Source organism: Gavialis gangeticus, unplaced genomic scaffold (assembly GCF_001723915.1).
Source record: "Gavialis gangeticus isolate Ggan-Ray unplaced genomic scaffold, GavGan_comp1, whole genome shotgun sequence".
Taxonomy (NCBI): Eukaryota; Metazoa; Chordata; order Crocodylia; family Gavialidae; genus Gavialis; species Gavialis gangeticus.
In genome coordinates, this window is record NW_017729000.1 from 35,945,860 (window position 1) to 35,971,714 (window position 25,855).

Sequence of the window (25,855 nt, forward strand, 5' to 3'; positions counted from 1 at the left end):
AAGTTTCATAAACTGATTTGACCTAAATTACTTAAGTCTGATACTACATTCAACCAGGTTTATCTTAAACCAGTTTCAGCCATTTTGAAACTGGCTTATGTGCACTGAACTCCTGTTGTTACAGGTTTAAACTAGTTTCTGATCACTTAAACTGGTTTATGTGTAACTTCTGTCCCTAGCTATAGTGCTCAGACTTTTTAGCATTACACCGGGGTTGTGAAACTTCCAAGTGTCTGGGGAAGTCAAGCACTGCAAGCCGTATGCCACACAGGCTGCACCAGGGCAAGCCACAGGCTCCCTGTGGTGCTCTGTGTGCATGCACAGCCATCTCAGCCCCTGCTGGCCATCTGCCGCCTCCTTTCTCCTCTCTCCCCCGTCTTTCCTCTCCCTGCTGCAGCCCATACCTTTGCAGCCCCCAGATTTACCTCCCTGACTGCTCTGCACACCATACTGTCATGCCATCTGGGAAGGGGCAGGAAGGAGGGAGAGAAGCCCACAGACTCTGGGTGCTGTTGCAGCTGGAGTGATAGGGGAAGTAACTTAACCTCTCACAATCTGCATGTGGCCTATGAACTGCAAGTTGGACAGCATTACTTTAAAGAGAACTAAATTTCCTAACATGGGCATAGCCAACTTGAAGAGCATTTGGTTTAGGATGGTTGATAGTATGCTAACACTGGCTTTATTTAAAAAAAGTAATAAAAAAATAGATAAACTTTTCCACATGTCTTTGGAGATACAATATCTACACAATCCTACTAAAAACAACATTAAAAAGTGCTACATTTGAAATGCAAAATACTTCTAGTAAAAACATCTTTTCATGTATTTTCAGCAGCTCTGTAAGAGAACTCAGAGCTATCTAGATCTCAGTTGTTGATCTTTCCATTTCAAAATATACTACTGCTGCAGCTATTGCAAAAGCTTTGACTAACAAAGAAAAGACTAATTCTGTTTATGCTAACAAAATGCAACTTTCCAACTTCAATAGTTCATTTGAGAGATTGTCATTTATAATGTAGCATGACCCCAGTATCCATTCAGAAGTGAGAACAGATAGATAGATAGATAGATAGATAGTGACCTATCTATCTATCTATCGGTCTGTCTATAGGTCTATATATAGATAGATAAGATAGATATATGTATATTTTTGTTCTGTATGGAGATACTGAGACAGAGAGATATAAGTGACTTGCCACCCAGAAACCACAGACCTCAGATTCAAATTTTGGTCTGGGTCTAGGTAAGTGATTAAAGTATTCAAGTTCTGTCCTTTGGTCTTCTCACAGGCTTAAAAGGAGGGAAAAGTGATGAAGAATTTAGAACAGGTATTTGGATTGCATTTTCATATGGAAAGCCCAAAGGTATTTCATGTTCATGGAAAATACGTTATATATATATGGCCAGAACTTGAATACTTTAATCACTTATCTAGACCCAGACCAAAATTTGAATACTGAATTGCTTGTCTTTTGAGGGACTAGTTTTCAGTGTTTAGTTCAAAGCTTATCCCTGTGTTTTCATTCCAGGCCTTATCCAAAATTCAAATTTTGTAAGATCTTGCAAATTTTATGAATTATCTGTCATTCAATATAGAAGTAGCATGGTCCAATGAATCAATCCAAGGTCTGTGGTTTCTGGGAGGCAAGCCACTTATACCTCTCTGTCTCAACACCCCCATACCAAACAGGAAAGTAATACTTACCTTACTACGGACAAAATCTGTATATGGACCCCATAAGGTTTTAACATAATCTCATATGAATTTAAAACCCAGATTTAGCTTCTGATCAAAAACTTAATCTATATCTTATACCAGATACAATGTTTAAGTATAATTATTTATTTTCCGGTAAATATTTTACACTGTGCTTATACTATACTAAATGTATATTATACACTGCTTGGTCAGCATAAATACATGGTCAGCATAAGTGAGATTGAATTAGAGTCCTTTATCTCCACTTGGAAATGAAATGACATCTTCCATATTGGGAAGACTGGCTTCAAAAGGTATATGTAGAACTCAAAAGATAAACATGCCACGCACCATTTGTTCTGGTTTTCCTCAGAGTTTACTGTAAATAAAGTGTAGATATGGTTTTCCTAGGTAAACTGTTCACCTTAGGGAGTCATAAAAGCCACACTGGCCCAACAGAATCATTGCAAACTGTCTGTTGAGAAGTATGAGCTGTCAAAAGTGTAAGATACACACAGCTCAAATGAATGGTAATAAGTAGAATCCATAAAATAAATAAGACTTGTCTAGGGTATAATTTGCATTGTGGACAATTGAGTTTTACAGTTGTGCTCTGCTGTTTCTAAGGCAGCAGCATGATAAACTGAATCTTGTACCAGCTACATAACTGTGGGAGTCTCAGTTGCTAGCTGAACCAAGCATTTGCCTCTGTAGCACTAAGAGAATTGATGCCTTTAACAGGTTAGAAGTTGAGTCACCAACAAAATCATAAGAAATTGGAAATGAAGTGATATAGATTTCCCTGGTACTGACATGTCTCTGGAGAGCGTCTATGTTTGGGACCTTTCCAGAAACAGGAACAAGGAAGTGCTGTGTATGAATTGCATATACTGTACTGTATTTTGCATGACTGTCTGTGTTTCCTGATGTTTCTTAGTGCAGGGGTTTCTGCTTAGTGCCTTCCTGATGTTTCTTAGTGTAGCAGTTTCACCAGGCCTTTTGTCAGGAACATGAACCCTTATTATAACATCGTCTCTATGGGAAAATCAGATTCAACTTACATCCTTTTGACTTACAGCGCTTTTTCCAGGAATGTAACCCGCTGTAAGTGCGAGGACTGCCTGTACTTTATCAAGGAACAGAATTTTATATGCTGAGGTCCAAGCAGATACGTGGTAGGAGATGTGTCCAGAACATATTGGTGTTCCTCTGTTTTTAAAGAAAATCTTCACACTCCTGAATGGATAGTGATCTACCTATCTCTGGACCATAAGGCAATCTAAAATTCACATATGCAGTGCTAGAAGATTGAGAGTTAATACACAAGTAACAGAAGAAGAAATTGTCACCTCTGTTCAACCAGTTTGTCCTAAGAAAATATTCTGACAACAAACAACCACAAGTTCAAGTATTTCTCTGACTAAATTTGAAGAGATTTTTCAAATGAGAACTATGAAAAGCTGTGCAACTTTAGGTCGCCAACATAATCTATGCTGTTTCAGTGACTGTATCAACAATGAGACTAATGCAGTGATAAAGTACTTACAGATGTGAAAGGGACACAAGGTCATTGAAGGAACCTTCTGGAACGCTGGAAATGTCGTTACCATGAAGAGTTCTAGAACAGGTAAAAAGCAAGATGTCAGAACCACGCAGTGCCACCGGTGCCGCTTCTGCCACTTCGAAGAGAGTGAGCTTTGGAATGAAAACTGAGCTGCCCCTTCTCCAGAGACCCCACTAGTGAAATCACCCACGAGAGCCCATGCTTTCTTATGCCCTATTCCATGTGATACTGATATAAAGAACTCTACCAATCATTAAAGCTGTTAAAATTAGTTTGTTATTTGAAAGGCATTCTTGCTCATTATTTCCTTTAAAAAGCATTGCTTCAAAATCCCCGCAACTGCAGATCTTCGTTCCTGCACATAATTCTGGCTGAAAACACAAAGGAAGGATGGGAGCAAAAAGCAAGAATTGTGAAAGATGAAATTAAATATTGACTTTAATGGAACTCCAGGAGGGAGTTAAGGACCCGCGTGGGCAGATATATTAGCAATTTCAGGTCCCAAGTTCCCACACCAGCAATAGAAAATACCAATCTGTACAGATGGACACATTTACACTTCTAGGGAAAAAAAACTTGGAACTCAGCTGCTTGAAGTACTCGTCTGCGATAAACAACGAAGCTAGCATATTTTGAGTTTGAACTGGGTTTAAACATAACCTTTCCCAGAGGCTTTTCAGTTATTGCCCAGACCATTTGAACAGGCATTTTATCAGCCACTCTAAGAACTATATCATTTTAAAATATATGTACAGATGGGAGCATTTTCTGATTTTCTGATGAATGTGCTATTTGAATCCTTCAGGATAAACAGCATTACAATGAAAGTGTCATTACTTACTATTACAGGTATATGTAGTTCATATTGAGATATTAATCAAAGATCCCAGTCTGGTTGGACATTATGTGTTAAGTTCTATACAAAACAAACCAAAAAAACCAAAAAGAGTACAAGCCACCTCCTAAACAAGGGAGCTTATAATTTAATTGGAAAAGGAGACCCAAATGAGCACGGCAAGTAAAAGTAAATGAAGGTGCGAGTAGAAAAAGCCTCTATCTATGGCACTGCTTCAATGGTTCAATGTCTAAATACTTATTTTAAATGTATAACAGTGACTAGTATATCTGCTGTACCCCCACCTTCATAAATGTTCAGTATTAATGGACTTCTTCCTTGAGGACCAAAAAAGGCTTTAAATACCTTTCACATTAAAAAAGTCTGCTATAATCTTCTGTAATGGTGTGCAGAACAGAAAGTTAGTATGTGCGTATTTTATAATCATGCTTCTACAGGACTTACTTCTTTTCTAATTTGTCCTGATATTTATGGTATACAGTGACTGCTTCCTCTTTCTCACCGTGCTGGTTTATAGATGTTAGCTATGTTGCATATAAAATTCACTTAAAAGAGCTATCTGGGCCCCTAAGGAGAAAACAGTATCCCTAAATGAAAACAAACTGTCTCTTTTTACATCCTGCCCTTCCCATAGTAGCGCTGGTGAAAAAACAACCATAGCCTGCAGCGCACCTTTAAAAAATGTTTGCTTATCATCCAGACATTCACAATGATGCTATTCCAGGGCAATTCCTATCTTGTTGCCTTGCAAAGATTTGCAACAGAAGATTCATCAATAGCACACAGAGAGGCATACAGTCCTTCCACCTTCACTCTTTGCTGCTTCAGGATCTTATAAATGAATAGCCCTGTGTTTCTACTGCTTTGATGCTGAAACATCACTGGAAGAGTGTTAAGAGTTTGGCTCACTAAGAATCACTTTTGGCATGAATAAGCAGGGACAGACCTTTAATATTTACCTTGCCTGGAGGGATGAGCACACCAGTGCTGGGAACACATTAAAAATATTACAGATGAGCAGCTCATTACCTTTCAGTCCTTATATAAGAAGTAGTTTTATTGGTGCGGAGACTGCAAGATGAGGCCTCCTTATAGCTTTAAGTACTCAAAACACAGAAGAGAATTAATTACCATATTTAAATAAGAATGGCCTCCTTATGATGTTACATTCTGATCTCTGCCATTATTGTTAGGCACCTATGAGAGGTTTCCATCTCATTTGCCGACAACACTGCGGTTCAAATAGAACCTTTAGAATGATTTCTGGTGACATCTTAGTTCTCCTTATTTTGTAAAAATTTGCATTTTGCTTCACTTCTGTGCAATATCATCGATCCCCTTTAGTAAGCTACAGGTAAGCTAGCAAATGACAGATCCATTTAGTTAGGAAAAAGTAAAAAATTAACATTTTAAGATCTGGATTGCCAATGGGATGCTGTAAGTGTGCATTGGAAAGGCTGATGTATGTGTCATGGATACCAGAAAGCACATCTTATTAGAAAAATTATGTCAACATTATTAACACCTGGGTAACTAAACTGACAAAAAAAAGTATTAAAGACAGGGGAACCACAATAGAGAGCTCCATACTTTTCTGGAAAATATGTATTAAAGACTGGCACATTCTATATGATGATGGTTATGTTCTGCATCTGAACAGATTGCACAGTATGGAAAACCATCCTTAATTAATAAAACTGAAAATCCAAATTTCTTTTTTTTCCCTACATATGTGCGTTTACTAACTTTTTACAGGGTCCTTGAATAAGCAAAAGACGACAAAACACGTGTTTTTGTTTATTGTTCATTCCAGGTTCTCACGCACACGTCTGTTGTTTTATTTAGTTAGGTGGCAATCCCCGCAGGGGAATGTTAAGTCAGTAAACAATAAACTATTTTTCAGTGCATGGAAATGTTTCTTTTGGCCTTAACTGAAAATTTGGTTGAGCCTCTAATGACCATAGGGCCCCAGTTTTATAAAGACCAACAGACAAGTTTAACAGTAAAGACATGAACAGTCCCATAAACCTCAGCTGAACCCTTCATATACTTAAAGAAGAGCACATGCATATGCACTTGCAGTACTGGGGCCTGAGGAGGAAGGACAAAGGAAGCAGGAGGGACAGAAGCAGAACCAGAGGCTCCTGTAATTAGATTGTCCATTCACGGTTATTCTGCTTTTCAGATGCATGTTTTCTGTTTATTGACAGAGCAAAGATAAGGAAAGCAGGAGGAATTGGGAAGACACTGGGTGCATGCATGAAAGAGGTCCGTTATCTTTAAAAGTAAGCATGGTTCAAGATGAGGAGATATGTATGTACTTTTTATTAAAAAAAAAAAAAAAAAATTGAAAATGTGGAAATTGTTTTGCTGATGTTTTCTCTTTTAAATTCTCCTCAGAACATGGATAATAAATAAGTGACAATAACAGATTGCACACTGTCACTCGGAAGCACTTTTTCCCCTCTGGAGAATTGATTTTTAATAACAACGTAGATGACATGTGGCAAGAGTTGTAGCTGACACCAGAGTTTTGTAGGCCATAATAAATCAAATCAATCTGGAGGTTTCCAAAAGTACAGAGCACAGACAGAGTCCCATTTGAGCTTCATTTCACTGGTGTTGTTCTGCACAGGACTGAGAGGGCTCAGTGTTATCTCCCTTGAAGCAGGAGGCTCTTCTAAGACTTGATTAAGCAGGTCTTCTGAGAAAGTCAAGAGCTAGCATCTGAGACTCTAAAATCTATCCTTTGTTTGTGTCACAGTCCAGGATAGCCTGCAGGAGCTAATACAGAATTTAACTCAGCTACTAAACTCCCTGGTGTCATCAACAACTGAGAATAGAAACATGGCTAGGAGTACATTCCCAATGGTCAGAAAGGGCTTCCAGCAGTTATGAATCCAAGCACTCACCCTCAGCCACCTGAGCTTTTCACAACTTGCTGTGTAATAATATTTACCTCTTCTACAGCAATTCTGCAGCACAGTACTCTGAGCACATTGCAGATACTCAGGGCCAAGAACCCACATTTCTAAATGAAGTCAATGAGATCTGCAGGTGCTCAGTACCTCTGAGAACCAGGCCTCACTTAATTAAGCCTCAGTATACCAGTGATATGGCTATGCATTAATCCCATTTTACAGATGAGGAAGCTGAGGTACACTGATTAAATTTGCTCAAGGTCGCATAGGAAATCTGTGACATGGCTTAGAAACTGATACCCAGAAATGTGCCTTAACATCAATCACCCCTGCTTCTTTTAATCCCCAAGTGAACCCACAAACACTGTCTGAAACTCTTACAACAACCAACTTTCAACCATTAATCTTTTTCCTTTTCCCATTTTAGCTTTAATATTTGACGCCAAAAATGCAAGAATAACCATAAACCACAAGGGTTGGTGACCTTTTGTCAACAGTGGCCACAGTTTACAACCCAGCCCCCAGCATGGGCCACAAGTCTCTTCCCCTCCCCTCACTTTGGAGCAGCCAACTGCCTGCACTTACCCTCACTGCTCATCCCTTCTGCGGTGAGAGTAAGCACAGACATAGCAGAGCAGCATGGTCTATAACAAAAAGGAGTGCTGTGGCGGGGATGGCTCAAAGGAGCTCTGTAAAACCAATCCCTTGTGCTAGAGTGGACCTTCACAGACCAGATCTGGCCCTGGGCATAGGTTTCTGGCCCCCAATATACAACACTAATCTATAAGGGCACAGCACCAAAGTAAAGAAGAGACTATAATTTCTTCACTTCATCCCCTGTATGCTGCAATATGCAAAAAAACACCAGGTAAATATACCAGAAGCTTGCATACAAGTAACTGGGAGCAGAAGACAGCAACTGGATTGCCTGAGGGATAAACAACAGAAGATGGAGCTTTTCAGTGCCAGGCTACTGGTCTAGATGGCCCAGCTAAATGGGTACCAGTGTGGACTAGTTAGTTTGCTTTAAATTCACACACTAACTTATTTGCAATCACTTCCTTGTTTATGTAGAGCCTCTGCTGAAAAGAATAAAAATAAAGCTACATATCTTTACTGCTCTCAAATTAAGCTTGAATGTCACATTGCTCCCTATGCATGAGAACTTATCAAAAAGGGGAAAAAAATACTGTCCTGGAAAGGCCTGTAACCTTATCACTCATTATCAATAGAAAAGTTTTGCTGATTGTTCCTGGGCTTCTCATTTGCATCCATACAACAAAGAAAGTAAGAAAAAAAAAAGAAAACTCTGTTTCCTTTCTATACACTATGCTGGTCACTTTGCATGGACTCCCAAAAATTTTTCCAAACATTATACTCAAGCATTGAAAGCTGCTACAAAGTTATATTAGTATTTTTGTAGTGTTACTTTTCCACAGAAGTAGTGGCTTTGCTTGACACAAATAAGCTAGCTATACAATGACAGATAGAAAAGTAAGTGGTCGGTGTGGCTGCAAATGGGCAGTCATATGTGTTCACTATGAAACAGTTTGAGGACTTCTATTTTATAATGCCTAATTCATGATTATATATGGCTAGTAAGTAATTTACAATAATAAAAGAGGGGATAAATACAGGCTTATAGGTGATGATAGTAAATCTCAGGTGCAGGACATCCTTTTAAATGAGGTAAGGTCATAAGAATATACTCTAAACAGAAAAAAAAATGTTTTCATTGCACGTGAGAGCAAGGAAGCAGAGTAATAAAGTTCAGGTGACAAGCATTAAACTGGGGCAAGAGGAAGAGAGGTATGAATTGCTTGGCACAATAAAATTGCAACAAACATTGTAATGTTATTATCACATGGTGGATCCTCACTTCTGTCTGATCTTAACAGACCTGGAAGGTTTTCTTGTTTGTCACAGTAATTCATGGAGGTCAGAGGTAATGAATTGTGCAACAATAAATGAAGGACACAACCAGATGCTGTTGCCATTCTTTTCCTGATATTTGAATTTTCCTGCTGTTTCTTGTTTTCTACTGAGTACTGGGTAAACAAAATGTCTTATGCGACAGAGCTATGGGAATTAAATTTAAAAAAAAGCTCACCTGCCTTCAGATTTCAGTCAGCCTAAAGTCACTATAGAGCCAATGGTTTCAATCCTACACTAGCCACAGTAGGTACAAGATGGCACCATAGTATGCATCATGTCCCAATGCGCTATAACATGACACACAGAGGCATTTTTGCAACTAACAGTTGCAGTCTGGAGTTAGACAGTTACCTGTAAATCTGCATTATCACACAGCTGGCCAGCTTAACCATTACAGTGAAAAGAGCCACCTTCCTGGAGTCAACATTCCTGAGCATGACAGAACAGTCACGTCTTGTATTTCTCACAGCTGGCAGCACTACAACCCTGATTAATGAGCCTGACTAGTATCATTCCCCTACCACCCTTCCCTTTTTTTCCCCTTTAGTTTGTTTTGGATTATACTGGTTTCTGGGGACTTTACTTTTTCATGCTTTCATAGAATTCTGTGGGGTTGAAAATGTATATGGCTCGACAGAAGTTCAAGCTGTACTAAAATACTCATTCCTTATCAGATCAATATTCTATCTTTAGCTTTCTGAAGCATCCAATATAAAAATATATACAAATGATATAAATCAATTAATTCTGTAAGACCTATAGGAATAAATGGAAAGAAATGTATTCCTCCATTTAGTGGAGGCAGCTACCACTTTGTCTTCGGATAGAATCTGCTATTGAAAAAGCATGCTATACGCCATCTCACAGAGAGCCTTCTCTTGTTCATTCATATCCCCATAATAGCAAAGAGAGGGCATTCATCCTGGAAGTATATGGTTGCTCTTTGCTTATGGACAAGCTTAGTATTCACCTGCATCAATCAGTACAGGATGCATTGCATTTAAGTACAAGTACATTGAAGCTAATTGTGTGAAAATATTTATGGTGTACTGAATCAAGTAAAAGCAATCTGCTCATTAAAAACCCTGCTGTCATCTACAGCATCCTAATAAGCTGTAACCCAGACACACTGAATAAGTAATACTTACAGCACTCGAAGAGACTTGAGCCCATTAAATGCATGGACTGGAATGCACCGGAGTCTGTTATAGCTCAAGATCCTAAGAGAATCAGATAATGTGGTTGCAACATTATATTTTCTTTGATTATTTTGCTATTAATTCATTTAAAAAGCAGCATGGAAAGCCACCAACTTAAATAACTAGAGAAGCATTAATTGTTTAATGCACCTGATAACGTACCAAACAGAAAATGGAACTGATGCCAAAACTTCTGATTACTTACAGTGTTGATAGCTGAGTCATGTTGCTGAAGGTGTAATTGGCCAACATGCTGATGCTGTTGTTGCTCAAGTCACTAAAGAAATACACACAGCAGATATGTCATTTATACAAATGACTTTAAATACAAGTCATTTAAAAATGTTAAATCAGAGCCCAGAAGCAATTATTTTAAGCAATTTCAAAGCCAGCCATTATTATCAATTACCATCATCTTCCATAATCAATGTTGGAAGACTGCTAAAGCCAGTCACCTTGGACTATTTCCCAAAGATGCTATCTTAAATATTTTCAGGATGCAGAACAATGCCAATGCACAGGAGCAAGAACTGGAAGGGGAAAAAAGATTCCAGGAGAGATGCAGAAGTAGAAAGATAAGGAAAAAACAGCTGCCCACTCAATTTATCTGGCTACCACTTCTATGTATGTGGTGTATGTATATATTTTACACATATGAACAGAGGATCCCTAAACCAGGGATGTATAGATAACTGATTTTTCATTTTGATGGCTGAACTGAAAAAAAAAAAAGATCAGAAAAAAGCTTTTTTGGATTCTTCTCATGGTTTAAAAAAGTAAAACATTTTGTTTTTAAAAAAAAGTCAAATGAAATGTTTAGACTATTTCAAAATATGCCCCCCCTTTCTTTTCCTTTTTTTTTTTTGCTCAAAACAGTGTGTCAAATATCACCAAATAAAAGTATTCACAAGCATTTCAGTTCTGTCATGGGTGTAACAGGGTGAACAGAGTTTTTTTGGATCTGTTTTGAACCTACAAGCACAACTACTCCACTGCTCATAAATTAAAGTAAAAAAGGTTTTGCTTATCTCCTTCATTTTCAGTGCCATGATATCCAAAACAATTGCTTACAGCAGAGGGTCCCAAACCGTGGTCCGTGGACCACAACTGGTCTACAAGCTCCATTTAGGTAGTCCACAGAAAGGTTGCAGAACAACTGAGAATATTTATATTTGGCCCTGCACTTGATTTATTTTTTCTCAGAAAGGAGACGAAGTGGTCTGCCAAGACTCTCAGCAATTTTCACGTGGTCCACAAAAAAAAAGTTTGAGAACCACTGGCTTAAAGGATTCATGTTTTCTGCCATGTTGATAGTCTCTCCAGCTGTAACTCAGTATTGTATGAATAAACCTGCCAATTCCAGCTGAAGCCACATTGTTGCACATTGATGCAACAGTTTTGAGAACAGCCAAAGGAAATGGTTGCCTACATCAGTGGTTTTCAAACTTTTTTGATTGTGCACCCCTATCAGTAAAAATGTTTTGAGCATGCACCCCCAATATATGTATATTAATTTATTTATAAATTATAAATACGTGACACGTGACCATCTGACATACGGACTGAGTGAGGGCGCCAGTGTCAATCCGTATTTTAAATATTAGTAAAGCTTAATTTCTTTCTCTTTTTTTTAGATAAACAATAAATACAAATAGAAGTTCGAATATTTTCTTCCCGCACCCCAATGGATCATCTTGCGCACCCCCTGGGGTGTGTGCACCCACTTTGGAGACCACTGGCCTACATGATAATCTCCAAGAAATGAGTTCAAAAAGCATAAATCTTTACATTTCACTCATGACACATGATGGAGGGAATCATCAAATTTTATTGGCATTAAAACCATGAATTTCTTACATCAGTGTGAGGTGCCTGAAGCTGGACAGTCCCTTTGGTACAGCTGTTAAATGATTTCCTTCCAGGTATCTGAAAAGTGTCACATTTTGATAATTAGGTAAAAATAGTAACAAGAACTTTTGCCCAATGAGGCTGCATCACTTCAACATATAGTGACAGATAACATTTATCAACACTTAAAAAACCCCACCCTGTAAACAGTGCTGGATTTTTTGACTCATCACTGCTTTAAAATCATTCTAAAAGTCTTCTCAAATCTTTTAGATTGGCATACCAAAACTAACATTATACACATTTAAAGCACCAGAGTAACTTGCTGGTGTTGTTTACTCCAGACATTTGAAGTGAATACAGCAAAGACCTCTGACCTACAACAACCATGAAACATCATTTAGGCCTTCATAAAAGATACTTGTAGAAGAAGGGAAAAAATTTTATGTGGTCTGTCCTTGCTATGAGGTTATATTTAATTGACGTTTCTACTAGGAACTCCAAATGTTAATTGACCCCATTAAGACAGTTTCTGTCCTCTGACTGAGAATTTCTTGTACAGGCAGAGTTCAGACAAATGCTAGTTTGATATGTTGCTTTATTTCATATTTGTACATCAGAACCTCATTTACTTCACCAGTACAAATTGAAACACTTGATTGTTTTCACCCCACATCTCATTTAAATTTTTATGGAAGCATCTATTTCAGGATTCTTTTCTTTTTTTTTTCCTTTCTTTTGCAAAATGCAACAGAGGAAGAACTTCAGACCCTATCTAAACATTGCACTTAAGGACTGATTAACCGTTAATTGTGCCTTAAGTGGTCACCCAAGCACATGCTCAATCAATTAACTGTGTGATAAAAAGAGGAATAAATTACAAAGCTAGTCCATAAATGTGGAATAATTAGGTAGCTGCTTTCTATCACACCATTAGTTGAATGTGTGGCCAGGGGCCCCTGTGACTAGAAGCCCCGTCAGCTGATCAAAGCTCCCAAGGAAGGGAGGGAGGAGATGGGGGGAGGCATGTGTATCCCCAAGCCTAGGAGCTTCCAAATGACACTGGATCCCAGCCCCCATGGCTAGTAGCCCCTTGCACTGGCAATAACATTTGATGGGCTCTAATTCACAATCCCACAATCATGCTTCCTGCCATGCATGTGTGGCATGGCAGGAAGCGCAACTGTGTGGATCATGCATCAAATCCTATTGCATCTTTGCCTGCACATCTACAGGGGCCCTCAGAGACACACATCAACATTCAATATCTAACACCTATTTCTATCTTTAAAAAAATTCAGTAAGCTTATTTATTATAATATACAGTATACCGCATTTTAAGGTTAGTTACACTCATGGATCATTTAAACAAGGGGGTTGTTTAATAAACAAAAACACAGGAGTTCAGTCTGTTCACTGCAATTTGCTCTGCACAAGAGTACATATTGATGTACATATTGTATTGTCAAGTACATGACTAGGGCCCTGTTGAATTCACGGTGGAAATGGGCTGTGCTGTGGCTCCTTTTATCTTACAGGTTCCAAATGCGCCCCCCCCCCCGACGGGTGGAGGGACCCCACGTGCGACTTGCTCCTGATCAGTGGGGAGGCAAAACAAAGTTATTTTAAATATGGCACTGTTTTTCCCTTCTGACGCTGATTGGCCAAGGGGTCCCAGTGCCCCCACTGCTGACCAGCAGGGAGGGAAAAACAGTGCCATGTTTAAAACCATGGTTTTTGCTTCTCTTCCAATCAGGATTGAGCTGCAAGCGGGGCCCCTCCACCAAGCAGTGGCTGGGAGTGGGGTGGGGAAGGGGAGGCATATGGGGGAACCTGCAAGATTCAAGGAGCTACAACTTAGCCTACTTGTGCTGTGAATTTGGTAGGGTCCTACACATGACAATATTTTAGCTCAAATGTTGAAATATTTATCTATACTAGAGAACATGCAAAATCTTGAGAAAGTAATATCCCTTAACACTAATTTTGGGATATGATCAGAAACTCTCACATGTCAAGATATGAAGATATTTCAAACTGGCATTATTCAATTACATTTTTGAATCTCTGAACAACAGCTGCATATACATCCCATATATGTTGATACTCTTTTCTGAAATCAGGGCAACTTACTCCTTAACATAGTCATTAGAGTATCTAAAACAACTTCAATATTATAATCTCTTAGGAAAAATTACACATGGCTTCACACTAGTGACACTTCAGTAATCAATTAGCTCAGAGTCTGATAAAAGATATTAAAAATTCTACAATTTTGCCAGGACACCCCTTTTCAATGTCAATGAATTCTCTCCATGGTTAATCATAAGAAGTTGCATGTCAATAACATGCCTAGCCACATCTGTGTGCAAATTCACCTTGCATACATTCAAGAAGTTACATGCATCTCAATATGTCCTTTCTTGTAAAGCCATTTCCCAGCATATTTTTTTACACTGTTAGGGCAAGCTAAGCCTGGTACTGGATAAATACCAGTTGGGGGTGGGGAAAGAGCAAATATGGAAGAATTACAAAAACAGCGGTGATGATTACATCCTTCAAATAGCTAGCAGATAGTAACATTGAGTGGGAAACAGTGCATTCACTTTTAATAGCTGGGCTGAAGCAATCTGAATGGATTGTCTTTCCCTTCTATCAGACCTTTCATATTCGTATTTAAAATCCTGCCTTCCTTACCCCAGTAACCTCCACTGAGATGAATAATGAAGGTTCAGAACCCTTAGAACCAAAATGTGGTTTTGCCTAAAGGCCTTGTTACATCACAATTTTGGGCAGTTCCTGGAGCTTTTAACACCTGCATTCTCTGCACATTAACACCTAAAACTAGTTTTAAGCACTTGTTATGTAGCTCAAAGTTACACTACTGCAAGGCAGGATTATCTCTGATCCACATTACCCAGCTTCTGTTACACTAAACTGCAACCACTCCAATGTACACCTTAGTGTAAACACTCCACCCGCCCCTCCTCCCACACTGCTCAGATCGGGCTCACTGCCCTCCCGCCACCCCTCCCAGCATCTCAGATCCTCCCTCACTGCCTCCCCAACCCCTTCCCTGCCCCCACTTACTTGTGGCTGCCTGTGCTTTGTATCCCAGGGAAGCAGGCAAAGAACGGTTAATCTGCCTGCCCAGCCACAGAGCCCTGTGGCTCCCTGGGCCAGGTCAGCCTAGAAAAAAGCATCTGCCCAGGAGTGAGGCAGGGGCTGGGCAGGAAGGTTAACCCTTCCCCTGCCTGCTCTCCTGAGACAGACAGCACAGGCAGCCACAAGTAAACAAGCCAGGTGGGGGGACCGTGAGGGTTAGGTGGACCTGGAGGAGCCCCAGGAGGCAGGGGGGAAGCCTGGAATTGGGGATGGGTGGTTCTTTCCTTTCAGTCCCCCAAGTCCCTCCTGCTCTGAACGTGTGCCAGCTCTAAACTCAAGCTAGCACTAATGCTGATCAACATTCGAGTGACTCACAATATATGGTGTAACAAAGCCCTAAGTCTTCTTGCTGTAACTCTGAAATGGTCACATTCTAGAACTGAAGACCCTTGTAGAAGTAATGGATCAACTCATTAGCCATTTTTTTGTAAGGAGTATTGTCGTGAAACACAATCACTTTTTAAAAAATCACTAAGCCAGATGATTTTTAAAATAGGAGGCCTTCTGCCCTGAAAGGGGGGCAGGGAAAGGGGTTGCCGCCTTCACATTACTCTCATCTTGCTCCCCAGAAACGTGTGGAGGGTTGTCCAGGGACAGTAGTGAAAAGAAGCAGCTATGACTAGATAGGTTGGGGATGTTATTATTTGGGCTGTCCAGAAATCAGTTAAAATATTACATCTTGATTTTTTTCCAAGAAGCTCTCCTTTTCTCAGTGACGGGGAGCAGCAGTCATAGTATTGAGGCTCCAGTGGAACTGTGGTGCTGAGGTGGAGAGTCCAGTGGCAAGGAAAAGAGATGTGTAGAACCCCATTGACACCGTACATGTTGTCCAATGTGACCGTGGTCAGATTCAGGATTTACTAAAAGGCAGGTTATGGTACACCATCCCTCAGACTAAGAAGAGATGGGAGCAAAGTGTGGCTGAAACCCCCGGGCTGGTGGGGCACACTGCGTAGCTGGTCAGGCAGGAAGGAGGACCCACCCAGCCCTGATGCTGCCACTGTCCTCAGCTGACCGGGTGCAGAGGGAGACCCAAAGCTGTTCCTCCCTCGCTCTAGCTGAGGGCTGCAGGGAGCAGCTGTATGGTTGCTAGGCTCAGCTGGGGACAGGGGCGAAGGCATGCAAGTTCCTCCTTCCTGTTCCTGCTCTCTGCCTGTGTCCCTAACCAATACCCCTTCATTTGACCCCACAAGTTTCTGCCAATTTTCTACATGGCCCAGAAGCCTTTTCTACAAACAAATCCAACTTCCTCAGCCAGAACAGTGGATGGGAGAAAAGTTCTCTACAAAGCAAACTATGCAGATTTCTTCTCTCTAAGGCCCCTTGGCTTGAGTTCCCAAAAGACTGATGTGGGTCACTGCAATCAATATGCCTTTCTTCGAAGGGTTTCCAAATATCATCAGGGAGAACATACTAACAAACTGTGGAATGCTTAGTGTACTGCATGTATGGCTGAAACTATAATGCAATGATCATGTTAGGATCTGCACCACATACATACAATTTCATTTTCTTTGGCAGCAAATGTACTTACTCTGCATTTACTACAGCAAACAACAATAATAATAGGTTACTGACATGTTATAGGGTCTGTCTCCATGCAGACTGCTACATTGCCAAAGATTTTTGTGCAAACTACCCAGTCTAAAACATAGACAGCTAGCTTTTATTTGTTTGCATTATGTAAAAGTAAACATAAGTGAACAGGGTCTTCCATAAAGCTAGAATTATATTTAGAGGAGATAGGGAACAAACCAAACTCCTGCCTGGATTAGGTTAGACAACAGGACCATGATATCTTTGACTGTTTATACGAAGACAAAATCCTTTCCTAAATGGAAAAAACCCCCGGATCTGTCCCTGGTTATAGTAAGCTACTTTCTCAGAGTGGTAATATTTATGCCAGTGGAATGAAACACACTGGCTTCCGGACCATGCCATGACAAGAAATGCAAAACCTGCCAACACATCTCCATCACCTCCACAATCACTACACCCCACATCAGAGCCATCGGCATTCCCATATCTTATAGCTGCACCTCCAGAAATGTAATGTATCTCATCCAATGCACCAAATTCCCTGATGGAAAATATGTAGGTAAGACCAAACAACAACTGCGCACCAGAATGAATGCACACTGGAAATCTATCAAAGACAGGAATACCCAATTACCTGCAGAGACACATTTCTCACAAGAAAACCACTCTCTCTCCAATCTCTCAGTCCTCATCCTCAAAGGAAACTTACAAAACACTTCCCAGAGACAAGCCTATGAACTCCACTTCATCAACCTCCTGGATACTAAAAATCATGGACTAAATATAGACATTGGATTTATGACACATTATAACCTGCCTGACTCCCCAGGTATCTCTCCACTATTCACCCCCCTTCTCTCTCCCCCACAACATCTGTCTCTCACCCATTGACTCCTCAAGCTACATTTTCACTGACTGCCTGTCTTGTATGCAGACCAGCCCAGCCTCTGGCTTCTTTACTTTTCATTCCATCCAGGAAGAGCACACACCAACTGCAGAAGCTTCCTTAGCCCAACAAAGGGGTTTTGAACCCAAAAGCTTGCTTAATAATTGTTATCCAACTATTTAAGTTGGTCTAATAAAAGATATCAGATTCACCCAAAGAACCTTATCTGCCTGGCTTCCTAACACTTTTAACCAAGAAAAGTATTTAATATATACTTTTCACACATGGCAATTGAAGGTAGATGAAAAAGGTCACCTATTTAACATTCAACCACATTATACAAGGGTTAGCTACAACTGCTGGGAAACATTTTTCTCCCCAAAATGCATTTATGTTCCATTAATTCAAAATCACCACAGCTTTTTACTGTATAACAATGTACTCTTGAGCTGGTTTAAAAAAAGCAACAGCATCAACGTAGGACTCAGCTAAATGGGGAACTTATGGATATTTCCAAATCATATAACTATTCCTATGACATACAGTGCTAATTTAATACAGGCTCCAATTCAATAAATCACTTAAGCCTGATTTTTAAATGCTTCAGTGAATTGGGGCTTATTGAACAATCATGTCTTCCCTCAGTGGTTAGTCCTCATCTAAAAAGAGAACCTGCTTAAACAAAAAGGAGTTAATCATATAGTACCAGATGGGTAATACTAGATTTTGCTGTTAAAAATCTCAACATCCTCACTGATTACAATGATGAACATAAGGGGCACCTATACGTATGATGGACCTCTGCTGTGAGGCATGCTAATTAGCATGCACTGGCTGCAAGTCTGATGGAGTGTGCTAATTAGTGTTCTCCAACAGCCTCTGTGTCATGTGTATTCAGTGTCCCCACATTTCAAAGGGTGGTGGGGTGCTTTAACTAAGTTAAATCATCCCCACTGCCATTCTGAAGTATGGGATGCTGAATACACGTGACACTGCAGGCACTTTAGTTAGAACAGCTCTCAGAGCTGCTCTAATTAAAGCACCACCCCCAGAATGCAGGTATCGATGCCCAAGGTTATATGTAAGTTATATGTACTATAACCAAGTTAATGTAAAAGAAAGTCTTCTTTTTCCTTTTTTTAATGCTTAGCCAAAGAAGCAAAATATAAAGTAAAGTGACATTTGCTATTCAGAGAAACACTGCTCTAAACTGAAAAAGCACTTTGAATTTTTATCACCTAGATTCAAATGGTTACCAAACCACTGATCACAGTGCCTGTCAGCAGCGTTATAATAAAGCCAGCTGTCTAGAAGCCAAAATAATATCTCTAGATTCCTAATGCCCTTAGACTCTGCAGCTTGAAGCCATTGGTAATGTTCTCCACCACTGATTTCTATTGCAAGTCTCTTAAATATGGATTTAACATATAGTTTAATTATGTGTTGAATAACTTAAGTATTTGCATATTAACTCATTTAATAAAATCAAATTTGAACTCCTAGCTTCTTCCATCCAGTGATCTCAAAGAGCATTACAGTGATTAGGGCCTGCTGTACTACACACTGTTAAAACAACATCACAAAATAAATTTAGCTCTTGGAACTTAAAATTAACACACAGACAAAATCTACTCCAAGATCAGGAGTGCAAGAGTGGATAGTTCCTATTTAACAAAGGTAGAACTCAAACAGAGTAAATAATGTCTACAGGCCCAATGACATAACTAGGGGTGGATGAAAGGGGCACCACTTCTGGTGCCAAGTTAGGAGGGGCACTGGAATCACTTCACGTTCCCTGAGTCCATACCCAGGTACCAAGAACAGCCTCATGGCTTACCCATGCCAGGGACTCCAAAACAGTCCCTGGTTGCTCCTGCTGCTGCTACTTTAAAAGCAATAGCTGGGGCAGGCAGAGCACTCCATGGCAGTGGCAGCAGCTCAGCCACAGACTCTTTAGGAATTCCCAGAATAGGTAAAAATACTGTAGCCCCATTCTCAAAATTACGTGCCACCCACTGCTCTAGGAACCCCCTCCCTGCAGGTCTTCGAGCCACCCTGCACCCACTGTCCCACAGGGTTTGCCCAGGCCACAAACTCTGCTTGTTCCACAGGCCACAAAGGAACTTTGTGATACAGAAAAGACTTGCCTCCTGAGTCCCAGTGCAGTGTGTAAACCAGAAGGCCAGCGCCTCCCCTAGATGATGTAGGGAAACATCTGTTCTCTTCTCTGGAACTGGAGATACGCTCAGGGTCACACAACAAATTATACAGTGGTCAAAAGGAAGACCTTTGAACTCTTGATTTCCATATCTGTGCTCTAAGGACAACATACACTAAGCACAATAGTTTCACGTCCAGATCAACGCTGAATCCTGCAGGGTCAGAATTCACTTTAAGTTGTTACCATCAGATGGTTATTAGAGGCAATAAAATACAGATGAGGTTGAAGTACATGCCCTGGACCCTATCAGTAAAGATTAATGAACTTCATTCTGGAAATCTTAGAGAGATTTTCTTCATTCTGGAAATCACTTCTATCCCTGAGACTGGCTCTTTCAGCTCATTGTTGTGTCATGCTACCATGTCTTGCCATACAGCTGAATGCACCAAGCTTAGGCATGGTATCTCAGTTACAAGAAATTCACTTCAGTACCTTTCGTAGGCAATAACTTCACTTAAAAAAATGGGAGACATAAAACCCATGCAGGAGATATGGTAGCTGCTCTTTCCTTAACTTTTCATACTAAGAACACTTAGATTTGATGTGATGCAACAACAGGAGGTAACAGAAAACTTTACATAACTATTTTTATTTTATTTTAAAAAACCCATGCCTGCTTAGCTATGCAAGCAAACCCAACACAACATTCAGTACTAAGGGAAGCAGCCACAAAGAAAACACAGAATTGGACAGTAATCTGCAGGGCAGAGAAGCACTTTAATTAAGGGATTTTAAAGGAAAAATAGGTGCCTCTTGCCAGTGATCCATTTAAGGTCTAAAATTAAGTCAACCTCAAAACTTTATTGAGGGGATATTCTAAATGTTGTTTGAAATCTAGACAATTTTCTTATTCTAAAAAAAGATTATGGCTAAGTACAGACATTTAAAAAGTCCAAGCATGAATTGATTTAATTTTTACAGGTTAGTTTAACCTACGTAGATTGAAGTGAGAAACAAGTGAACAAACATTCATTTTTGATTCTGGAAATGCAGCCATATGCCTGCAGTGGCTCAGGTTAGAAGCTGGGGAGCGCTAGAGTGAGCCCTGCCTTCCCTTCAGTAATGGCTGAAAGGCTGGAGGGAAGCGTGGCCAGGCCCCGGAAGGAGAGGGCTGGGTGGCCATCCCCAGCAGGCCACTGAATATGACGGGGGAGGGGAAGCAGCCCTTGTCAGGTTTGTCCCCAAGTGGCAGGGGACTGATGCCAGCCTGGGGAGCAGTCTCCTGTGAAGAGGGGGGGAGGGAGAGGGATTAAGCCCTACTGCCTCTGCTGTCCCACCAGCATGGGACTCCAGCCACTGCCGGCTTTTCCCTCCTGCTGGGGAAAAGCTGGTAGACTCTGGCTGGGGTCCCATGCTGGTGGGAAAGGGGAGGCGGGGGGGTTAATCCCTCTCTCTCCCCCTTCCTTCATCTGAGGCACTGCCTGGGCTACCATCTGGTCACACACCCATTGCTTGAGTGGCAAGAGGGGGAAAAGCTGGGCAGACCCCAGCTGAGGTCCCATGCTGGTGGAAGTGGGGTAGGAGGGGGGATTAAACTCCGTCTTTCCTGCCTCACCCTACCCACCCTGGCCCAGGTGTGGCCACAGCCCCTGCTCTCCACTGGAGTAGGGACTGAGGTGGGGGAGGGCAGAAGGGTGTTGCCAGCTTCCACATGCAGACCTAGGCTGGGGACTCGTGGGCCTTGGAGGGGGTTTAAACCCCCCTCCCTCCCCTCTGACTGAGCCTGCTGGTCCATGCCCCTGCCCCCTCCACTCCAGTAGATAAATGTCTGCAGGGGCTGCTCCACCCCCACGAAGCAGACTGAGCTGTGTCCCCAGCCTGGATTCCCACTCACATCCCTTTGCCAGCCAACCCGCTGCTCTGGCTAGAGAGCAGAGGTGGCAGGTCTAATCCTGCTCTGCTCAAGCAGACAGCACAGCCCTGCCCATGGCTGCAAAGCATCCTGGGATGCTGGGGGACTGTGGTTTAGCTTGAACCAGGAAGGAGTCTGGGACAGAAGTTTCATAAACTGGTTTGATCTAAATCAGTTACGTTTGATACTATATTCAACCAAGTTTATCTTAAAACAGTTTCAGCTATTTTGAAACTGGTTTATGTGTTTCTGTTCTGTTACAGGTTTAAACCAGTTTCTGAGTACTTAAACTGGTTTATGTGTAACTTCTGTCACTAGCTCAGGAGAGAGAGAATAAGGGAGCAAAAATATGAAAAGCACTAACAAACTTTTGGTTTCAAAGATAAGAATGTTCAAGGGTCCTTATGTCTTGGGGTGTTGTACAGTTCGCTAACAAAACAGGCAGACTTGGATTCTGAACTCTCCTTACCTTTGGTAAATCTGAACCCAGGGTTTTATGCTGGGCTCAGCTCTAGTAAAACTGTGCTGTAAGATCATGACAAGTAAAAATATGGCTTTGTTTAAAAGAGAGAAACGAGAGCTCCAAAGCTAAATTTAACCATCATTCTCTATTAGTGATGAAGTCAGATTTCTGAAATATATTAGAACTGTATTACTTACTCAAAACATCATTTGATACTGTTGATCTATTTCCTTTTTCTAAGTTGTCAGATTTGAAATACAGATTTAAATGCTCTATCTTAGCTGTAATGAAAATATCCTTTTATAGTATAATTCAAATTTTCTCAATTGAGAGTTTTCCATCTACAGTGTATTAAGCAGCCTGCAAAATCTTTTCTGACTGAACCAGGCAAAGAGCCGAGTCAGTCTCAGCTTTCAGCTAAATTGTTTTTCTCTTTTTATTATTAAAAAGAAAATTCCCTCAATTGTGTGTTAAGTGTTAGTGCATAAGTAGTTCTGACTGCCAGAAAAGTACAGGCACTTGCATCTTCAAGCAGATATTTCTATCAAATATTCCACTTCTGGGTTATCACTTTGATCAGCATCACTGAGGCAGATGGCAATAAAGCAACACTAGGAAATAGCACACAATTTGCTAGGAAATCTATATGCATCTCAACTGACTCCTTAGAGCATATTTACTGTACCTACTTGATCACAATAGGTTGAACAAGGCATATTACAGCATAATGTAAATACTGCACACACAATACTGCTACTGCTGGTAACTATAAAATGCTCTTTTAAACCAGATTTTATATTCATCTTGCTGTTTAAAGTAAAACAAAATAGGACTAAGTCCTCACCAGTTGGGTGGCAGTCATTTAATCCTTGATATGAAGTATGCACTTTGGAGGACACTATATCAGCTTTCGGTGACAGGTTAGAGGATAAGAAGAATATAGGGAAAATGTAAGAAGGGGAAAATTTCTTTAGCGATCGTGGTGATTTATGATAAGACACACATTTGGAAGGCTGGGTAGATTTACACTTTATGGATTCAATTATATAGATATTACACATACACACACACATATATATATTACATAAGCTTCCATGAGCTGGAGCTCACTTCATCAGATGCCGTGAAAGGACATGCACAGTGACAGAATGCAAAGAGTGATTTGAATACAAAAGGTAGGAAGGGAGGGGGCAGGAGAGGGAAGGTGTGCTGGGAGAGGGAGACAAGTTAAATACTATAAGAACAAGGGGTCACAAAATCTAATCCTAATAATAGGATAAGAAACCATAGACCCTGTTTAAAATATACTTAACAAAATCTGGTCTGTGGATGATTTCTTGCACCACAATTTCCTGTTAGAATAGGTTTTTAAAGGCTTGCTGACTAAAAACAGCTACCCTGAGGTCACACATAAAGTATCCAGGGTGGTTAAAGGTTCTGCTACAGGTCTTTGTGTCATTCTGGAGCTGATGTCACATCAGTGTTCACTCATTTTTCCGGGAGGGTTTAGTCAGGGGTGTTTTTGCCCTAAGCAGGGCGTACGACTAGACCAGTGGTTCTCAACCTTTTTAGGTACCAGGACCCACTTGTAAACATCGGTGGCCAGTCCCGACCCAGTGTCCCTCACTCCTAATGGGCTGGCCCCTGCCCCCAGCCCCTCAGTGTGTGGGGCAGGAGGTGAGTGTATGGGGCAGGGGGGCCTCAAGCAGCTCCTTGCAGGATGGAACTCTGCCAGCCTGCAAGGAAAAAGCCATGCTTTCCCACGTTTTTCTCCAAAGGAGAATCCATTTTTAAAGTTTGTTTGTGACCCTTTCATATATTCTCACGACCCAGTTTTGGTCTTTTCAGCCCTAGCCCTCGGTCTTTTCAGCCCTACCTCTTCTAGTGATATTTCCTTCCAATCCTATAACTCTATTATCTCTTCAAAAGGATTCAGAGCCAGCCTTTTGTTAATGCATATGGAGCTCTGTCAGGACCCAGTCCTGGAGCTATATACCCCATACATATAACTAGTATGGGAAATGGATACTATTTAAAAAACTATCAAATCCAAAGCCTGGAAGAATGTTGCAAGACCCTTCATTGGAAAACTGAAATACATCATGTAATTCCATACATGGAAGAAGATACAGACACTTCTAAAATAAATTAGCAGACATATGTACTTCTATATTTACTCAAGAGGAGTTATAAAGAAAACAGTGGGGTTTCTACTAGAATATTTAGTGATAAATTAAGAGATTATGCTGAATCATATTTCCAACATGCCCCAGGTGCATAGAGTCAACGATAGATATACTGTGATGTGCTGAAAGAACTCTCAGTATCTAGCTGTATTTTATTTCACTAACCCTTGGCAATTTGAGTCCAGATCTGGTGCTGGCACAGACAAGTCTGCAGCAGCTTTGTTCTTGTTACTCTCATCTCACTGGGTTGGTTGTGGACAACTGCTTCTCTTGCTGAAGTTATGTGCCTGAACTGCTACTTCAATCACCTACCAAGTTCCATGTGGATATGGGGCTATTAGGAGGGTTAGAAAGCTTGAATTGGTTATGGTGTTTTCAGTGAGCTTTCTTATTTGACTCAGGTAAAGTGGTTCAGTGCCTCAAAAGACTAGAGCATACATGACTTTAAGGGATTGGGTTGTAGGCAGTCTTTCCTAATGGTTAGGCCACTGAGAGGAGGCAGGGGCCAGAGTTCACAAGCCAATTACTAAATCTGAAAGGAAATCCAGGGGCAGAGTCCACAAAACAGGCCAGGGTCAGGGCCAGGGCAAGAATTAAGAAATCCAGATGCCAAGCTACCAAGTTCAAGGGATAAGCCACAGGTCAAAGTCTGAGAACAGAGCCAAGCACAGTCAGGAAACCAAGAAACAGATCCATGGGGAAATACAAAGCTGGAGCCCAGGAACAGAGCTGAAATCAGAAACAGGAACCAGGAAAGCCAGAGAGCATGGGGCAGCTGCCCAAGCAAACTGGGGTCAAAACTATTGATGAGGCTGGTGCCACAGATGGAATTAAATGGGGAGACTGAGCTCCCAGTAGCCAGTCAGGAAGCCAATTGGTTAAATGGCGGGGACAGAGCTTATCAACCACAGACCCAAGGCAGGTGTGTCTGCCTAGGCAATTAACTGAGGCTGGGCTGCCTGCCAGGATCCCTGACAGATGACAAGCTCAGGCCAAGTAAAGCTAGCGAGATGATGGTGCATTTTCTTCAGTATAAACTTGGTATAATAAAAGAAGTTAAATCTTTCCTTTTGAGGGAATGTACCCTACTAGTGCCTACTATACAGAAACAACATGGGAAGAACTAGTATAACACACAGACAGAGTGAATAATGTAATGGCAGTAAACTTCATGTTCCTCTACCCCTTGTAAAGGAAGATGGGTGAAAGAAGATAGGTCATGGGAGAAGAAAGCAAGTGTGGAGGGCAGGTGTGGAGTGAAGCTAAGCAGACAGACTGCAGAGGCAGCGATGAGAAGGGAAAATTATGAGGAAGCAGAGATGGACTACTAGAAGGATGAGCTGATTAGTAATTTCCTAGACGTTTATAGTTTACTTGGTGGTACATATGATTTAGTAGCTATAAACAACATTAAAGAAGATTTTTGTGCAGCAGTTGCACTTAATATGCAACTACAACACTGATAGTTTTTCCTGCAATATTGATTTAGCATTCTCTGTACAGGTCACTTATCCCCAA

General features: G+C 40.9%; 1 protein-coding gene across 4 annotated transcripts in view; it reads right to left on the bottom strand.

The window, feature by feature from the left end:
- Positions 1-25,855, bottom strand: part of SLIT3 (slit guidance ligand 3) — a 1,179,950-nt gene that overhangs the window by 175,096 nt on the left and 978,999 nt on the right. For all 4 annotated transcript variants that reach the window (XM_019506517.1, XM_019506518.1, XM_019506516.1 and 1 more), the window contains 4 exons: positions 12,035-12,103; positions 10,383-10,454; positions 10,127-10,198; positions 3,249-3,320 (listed from right to left, as the gene is read on the bottom strand). In XM_019506517.1, coding sequence (XP_019362062.1) covers positions 3,249-3,320; positions 10,127-10,198; positions 10,383-10,454; positions 12,035-12,103 — 285 coding nt within the window. The remainder of the gene's footprint in view (positions 1-3,248; positions 3,321-10,126; positions 10,199-10,382; positions 10,455-12,034; positions 12,104-25,855) is intronic.